Raw genomic sequence first — 7,027 nt, 5'->3', positions numbered from 1 at the left:
CTTTCGAAAGAATGCGGCCTTAATATATATAATATAAATAAGTATTATTTTTTGTATGTTAATAGTTCTTCTTATATATCACTCTGCAGTTCAAATGCAATATGTGATTTAATAATGATTCATCTGAGTTGTCATTTTAATTCAAGCATTTACTTCCAAAGCAACTTGTGAAGTTTCGACATTTCTTTAAGTTCGTGCAGACTTTATTGTTTTGTGCACCATCTTTATATTTGAAATCTTTTATACCATTCTGAAAATATGGTCTAGCACGTCAAAGAGGACTTTACAACGCCGTGAATTGTTTTAAAATGATTATTTTGAAGAATTTCACCTCGTTTTATGCAAAGAATTCGTTAAACTATGCCTTTACTGTATACATTTATATTCTATATAAATAGTTTCTGTGGTGATCACTTTCTCTTTTTTTCTGCAGAAAAGATAATATGTCTCATATTATTTGACAATTAAGATCTCTTGGGGCATCGTTACCTGTCGTGTTTGATTGACGTCTTCTTCCACAAGCGGGGACAGCGAGCTGTACTGCACAATAGAGGAGGAAAGGCTGTGGGCGGGCAGGCAGGAGCACCGCTATCCAATGGGATTGGCGATGGGAGGGAGTTTGGCGAACTCCAGCTTTGTTCTAACTTACTGGGACTCCAGCACAATATGACTGAAGCGTCTGCACCGTTATTCCACGGGACGGTGCGTAGGCTCACTCGCCTGCATACACTTAACACCGCTGACTTGCGCCCCAACTTTGGATAAACTTTTTTTACGCATCTCCAAGGAGTCGGGAACTTTTATTTTCTTTTGTCTTTCATGGGATTGTCAGATTTCTTCTTGAAAATGCTATTTAAGGAATTGAAATGAGACTTTCCTGATCTGCAGGAATCATTCTCTCCGTTTAGAGGATTTTGTTGCAATTAAGCGGCGCGGTGCGCAGGATAAAATAACACTTCTGGAGCACTTTGGCACACTGACTAAGTCTGGAAAGAGTTTCTCGTTGAGTTTTGTCTGCACATTTTCTGGAATACAATGATTTGGTGACTCGTCCAAACTCAGTAAAGTTGATGCATCATAGGCATGAACTCTGTCTGAGAAAGGTGGACTGGCTAACTGACCATGGCGCTCACAGGTATGGGCTCAGGCCGGCTTCATTTGATTCTACTGATGTTATGGACTCTGTCGCGGTACTCAGCATCCAGCCAAGTCCGTCAAGAGTTTCAAGTCCTAGAGGAACAGCCCATTGGCACCTATGTGGGCACGATAGGGACCAAGCCCAGCTTCACGTACCGCTTCAGCGAAAATCACAAACTTTTTGCAATTAACGCCACCACGGGAGTCATTTCCACTTCATCTGTGATTGACAGAGAGGTTTTGCAAAGTGATGTCATCAACGTTGTGGTGCTGTCCAGCCATCCCACCTACCCTACTGAGGTCAGGATAGTAGTTTTGGATATTAACGATAACTCCCCGGTGTTTCCAGACGCGTCGATTGTCGTGTCTTTTAAGGAGGACGCCAGCAGCGGCAGGCAAGTGATCCTGGACACTGCTACAGATTCCGACATAGGAAGTAACGGAGTCGATCACACCACGTACAGAATAGTGAAAGGCAACGAGCAGAGGAAATTCCGCTTGGATATTACAGTCAATCCTAGTGGAGAGGGGGCATTCTTGCACCTTGTTTCAACCGGAGGCTTGGATAGGGAAGTTACTCCCTTCTACCAGCTCCTGATTGAAGTCGAGGACAAAGGAGAGCCGAAAAAGTTTGGCTACATGCAAGTAAACGTCACTATTCAAGACATAAATGACAACCCCCCAATTTTTGAGCAGGACCAGTATCAAACCAGTGTTTTTGAGGATGCAGCTGTAGGTTCAAGCATCCTGGAGATTACAGCATCAGATCAGGATGAGGGAGCAAATGCCGAGATCAGGTACTTTTTAGATGAGGGGACACCTTTCCAAATTGACCCCAAAGCAGGTACTATTATAATAAAAGAAAGTTTGGATTATGAGAGTAAAAAAGAATATTCTCTGACTATTCATGCTGTAGATAATGGGGTGCCCTCTCTGTCAGGCAGAACAGAAGCCACTATCAAACTTTTAGATGTGAATGATAATGACCCTGTTGTGAAATTTCGTTATTTTCCCACTACTTCTAAATTTGCCTCTGTAGATGAAAACGCACAGATTGGCACAGTTGTGGCTTTGCTTACCGTTTCAGATGCAGACTCCTCTACAGCTAATGGTAACATATCTGTTTCAATCTTAGGAGGCAACGAGCAGAGGCACTTTGAAGTGCACACGTCTCCTGTGCCCAATTTAAGTCTGATCAAAGTGGCCAGTGTGTTAGACAGAGAGAGAATTTCCTCATACAACTTGACTGTGTCTGTGTCAGACAACGGTAAACCTATGGCCAGGTCTTCTTTTGCTAGTCTGGTTATTTTTGTGAATGATATCAATGATCACCCACCCATATTTCAGGAAACGGTGTACAGAGTAGATATTAGTGAAGATATACCAAAAGGCAGCTACATTAAAGGGGTTTCTGCAACAGATGGTGACTCTGGGCAGAATGCCAACCTGCGCTACTCCCTGGTGTCTGGAAATGCTTTGGGCTGGTTCTCCATCAGTGAAAATAGTGGTCTGGTAACCAGTGCTGCTTTGCTGGATAGAGAAATAGCATCTGAAATTGTGCTCAATATTAGTGCCAAAGACCAGGGGCTGCAGCCCAAGATTTCTTACACTAAACTGATAGTCAACATCACAGATGTGAATGACCAAGTGCCTACATTTACACAGAGCACCTATCATGTTTCACTGGTGGAGCACGCTCCGGCCGGCACAGAACTGGTGGTGCTCTCTGCCTCAGATGACGACCTTGGGGCCAATGGAACTATCCGGTTTTCATTTGATGCAGAGACTCCAGCCAGCGTCCAGGAGCTGTTTCGCCTGGATGTCGTGTCAGGGCGATTAAGCACAGCCGTGGAGCTTGACAGGGAGGATCAGGCCTCCTACTTACTCCACATCCAGGCAGCAGATGCAGGCAGCCCCCCTTTGCACTCTGTAGGAAAAGTCAATATCACCCTTTGGGATATCAATGACAATAGGCCAGTTTTCTATCCTGTACAGTATTTTGCAAATGTGAAAGAGAACGAGCCCTCTGGTTCTTATGTAACCACGGTTTCAGCCACAGACCCCGATTTGGGTAGGAATGGCACAGTCAAATATTTCATTACAGCTGGAGACTCTTCCAAATTTCGCATTAATAGCAATACAGGCAAAATTACCACACTGGTGCCCCTGGATAGAGAGGAGAAAACTGCTTACCAGTTGCAGGTGACAGCAGCAGATGGCAGTGGCCTGCGCTCACACACACCGGCCATTGTGACTGTAACTGTAATAGACACACAGGATAATCCACCAGTGTTCAGCCAGAAAGTGTACAGCTTTGTCATGTTTGAAAATGTAGGTGTTGGGACAGTTATAGGGACAGTGTCAGCAACCACAGTTGATTTAAATACAAACATTTCATATCTGATCACCTCAGGAGACCAGAGAGGGCTTTTTGATGTCAACAGTGCAGGTCAGATCACAGCATTGAGCCAGATAGACAGAGAGGAGCAGGGCTTTTATCAACTTAAAGTTGTAGCCAGAGCTGGGGAGATCACAGGAGAGGCCTTTGTTAACATAACTGTAAAGGACTTAAATGATAATGCTCCTCATTTTATTCACACCGTGGAGCATGTGAGCGCAGTGGAAAACTGGAGCACAGGTCATGTAATATTCCAGGCCAAAGCTTCAGATCCTGATGAAGGTGCAAATGGCATGGTGGTCTACAGCCTCAAACAAAACCCCAAAGGACTGTTTCATATTCATGAGAAGCATGGCCTCATCACGCTGACCGGGCCGCTGGAGATCACGACAAGTTCCTATGAGATTGAAGTCAGTGCATCAGACATGGGAGTCCCTCAGCACACCTCCAGCCTCATCCTCATCGTCAGCGTATACGACGTCAACGACAACTCACCTGTATTTGACCAGCTCTCATACGAGGTCATCATCCTGGAATCTGAGCCTGTCAACAGCCGTTTTTTTAAAGTGGAGGCCACTGACAAAGACTCCGGTCTCAATGGCGAGATTATGTATGACATCGCTGGTGGGAACACAGGTGATGTGTTTGGCATTTTTCCAGACGGGCAGTTGTACATCAAAGCGGAGCTGGACAGAGAAATCCAGGACAGATATAACTTGGTGGTTACAGCCAAAGACAGGGCTGTGGAGCCGCTGAGTGCCACTGTAAATGTAACAGTGATTCTAGATGACGTAAATGATAATCGTCCTCTCTTTAACAGCACCAATTATGTGTTTCATTTTGAGGAAGAACAGAAAAGAGGGTCGCTTGTTGGGCAGGTTTTTGCTGAGGATAAGGACTTTGGCCCAAACAGTGAGGTCAGATACACATTTGAGACTCCACAGCCCAACTTTGAGCTGAATGCCATCACAGGGGAGTTGACGAGCACTTTGCAGTTGGACCGGGAGTCACTCATGAGACAAAGAGGCGCCGCTGTGTTCAGTTTTGTGGTTGTCTCGTCAGACCAGGGTCTCCCCAAACCCCTTAGAGACCAGGCCAAAGTGCAAGTTTACATACAAGACATCAACGACAACCCGCCTAAGTTCACCAAAGACATATTCCAGGCCTCCATCTCTGAATCAGCTCAAAACATGACACAGCTGCTACGGGTCTCCGCCTCAGATGTGGATGAAAACAAAAATGGACTGCTCCGCTATCACATCGCTGAAGGCAACGAGGAAGGCCAGTTCACAATCGATAGCAGCTCTGGACAGGTGACCCTGGTTGGAAAGCTTGACTATGAATCTACATCTTCATATTCACTAAAAATCATAGCTGTTGATGCTGGGGCTGTGCCCTTATCCTCTTCTTGTATGCTTAGCATTAGCATCTTGGATGAAAATGATAACTCTCCCATCTTCCCTAAATCCTCACTGTCGGTTGACGTCCTGGAGAACATGAGGATAGGGGAACTGGTGGCCTCTGTGACCGGCACCGATGCAGATTCAGGTCAGAATGCAGACATAACGTACAGCATCACAGCCACAAACAACCATGGCACTTTCAGCATCAGCCCTAACACTGGCAGCATTTTTTTGGTTAAAAAGCTGGATTTTGAAACGCAGTCATTTTACAAACTCAACATCACTGCAAAGGACAATGGCAGACCTCCCCGCTCCTCATCCATTCCTGTGGTTATTCATGTCAGGGACTTTAATGACAACCCTCCCGTATTTACCCCTGGAGACATTTTCAAATCCATCCCTGAAAATCTTCCTATCTCTGCCTCAGTTATGACCATTACAGCTCAGGACACAGATGCAGACATAAACGGCCTGCTGCAGTACTCGATTGTTCAGCAGATTCCACGGGGAAACCACTTCAGCATTGACCCAAGCACTGGGCTTATATACACCAGCAAGGAAATTGACAGAGAGTTCTCAAATCTCTTTGAGTTGACAATCAAAGCCACTGACCAAGCATTTCCAGTTGAATTTCGTCGCTATGCCCTGAAAAATGTAACAATATGGGTCACGGACCTTAATGATAATGTTCCCACTTTTGTGTCCCAGAATGCACTTGTGGCTGAGCCTAACATAGTCATCGGCTCCATCTTGACCACAGTGGTGGCCTTCGACCCGGACGATGGTGCGAATGGGGAGGTGGAGTATGAGCTTGTGGAAGGGGATTCGGACACTTTCATCATGGACAGGTACAGCGGGGATATTCGCCTGGCGTCCCAGCTGGTTCCATCCCGACTCATGTACACCCTCACAGTGTCAGCCACGGACCACGGCACTGACCGCAAGACCTCCAGAACTGAGCTGACCATCATCCTTCAAGGAGTGGATGGACCTGTTTTCTCCCAACCCAAATACATCACCATCCTCAAAGAGGGCCAGCCACCGGGCACCAACGTCATCTCCCTGGATGCCTCGAGTCCTAGAGGCTCTGCAACCAAAGTGGAGTATTTCATTGTGGCGGTGCGCAGCGGCGGAAAAGCTGTGGGTCGCCTTTTCACCATCGGCCGACACACAGGAGTGATACAGACAGCTGCAGAGTTGGATCGAGAACAAGGGTCTGACCTCTACCTGGTGGATGTGTACGCCATTGAGACAGATGCCAGCCAGCCCAGAACACAGCGTGCTGAGGTAAGGACACTGCTGACTTTTCTATTCTCTGCAGGTACTGGAAAGCCAGCTTATATTTTGCACTATTGGTCTATTTGATCTGTTTGGCAGGAAAAGGGCATGAACTCACCCACTGGCATTTGTTAGAGACATTTGGATTAAATAAATGTAATAAGCAAAGTTGGAGGGTGGGTGACTGTCCAAGTCACACATAAAACAGAGCCACCAATTGCATTTGGGTGTGCATTAATTTTTTTTTTTTTTTTACACACTTTGCATTGTATTAAATCATAATTTTGTTGGACACGAGTAAGAAAGCCTTGTTCTTTGGCATGATAACTTTATTGTTCTCGTTTCCAAAGCATTCTAGCCATAACAATTCATCTTGAGTGTGGCTCCTACAATATTTGAGTCACGGAAAGGAAATGAGCATTGCATGTCTTCTGCACCAGCTCCTCTAGCGCTTTCCTGAACTGAAATATTCTTATCAGCAGGTTATGAACTGCACAAATCAAAGAAAGAAAGACCACTTTTTAATTTCCCCACAGTTGACATAATTCATTCAAGGCTGCTCAATTTCAAGACCCACAATGGTTTCTTTTGTGTCTGAAGCAGAAATGAAAAGGAGAGCCATTCATACGGTGTTCCAGTACAGGTATGCATCATCAGCGCTGGTATTACTTTGAGCCTGTGGGCCTAAGGCTGTTTTGGCACTGGGGTGGTCTTTGGGTGCCTTTATACCACCAGGAACTGCTCCACAGGCAATAAGTGACCATTAAAATTAGTTGACCTCTTAAGACTTTGTAAAAGGATCAGGGCAGAG

The 7,027-nt window shown here is 45.6% G+C and overlaps 1 protein-coding gene across 2 annotated transcripts in view; it reads left to right on the top strand.

Annotated features, from left to right (window-relative positions):
- Positions 1–594: 594 nt before the first annotated feature.
- Positions 595–7,027, top strand: part of fat4 (FAT atypical cadherin 4) — a 99,497-nt gene continuing 93,064 nt past the window's right edge. For both annotated transcript variants that reach the window (XM_025909968.1, XM_005467210.4), the window contains exon 1: positions 595–6,225. In XM_025909968.1, the coding sequence (XP_025765753.1) occupies positions 1,123–6,225 (5,103 nt within the window). In that variant the 5' untranslated portion in view covers positions 595–1,122. The remainder of the gene's footprint in view (positions 6,226–7,027) is intronic.

This window comes from Oreochromis niloticus, linkage group LG2, assembly GCF_001858045.2.
Source record: "Oreochromis niloticus isolate F11D_XX linkage group LG2, O_niloticus_UMD_NMBU, whole genome shotgun sequence".
In the NCBI taxonomy this organism is placed as follows: Eukaryota; Metazoa; Chordata; class Actinopteri; order Cichliformes; family Cichlidae; genus Oreochromis; species Oreochromis niloticus.
The sequence above is the reverse complement of the archived record's forward strand: the minus strand, read 5'-3'. Positions and strand labels throughout refer to the sequence as shown.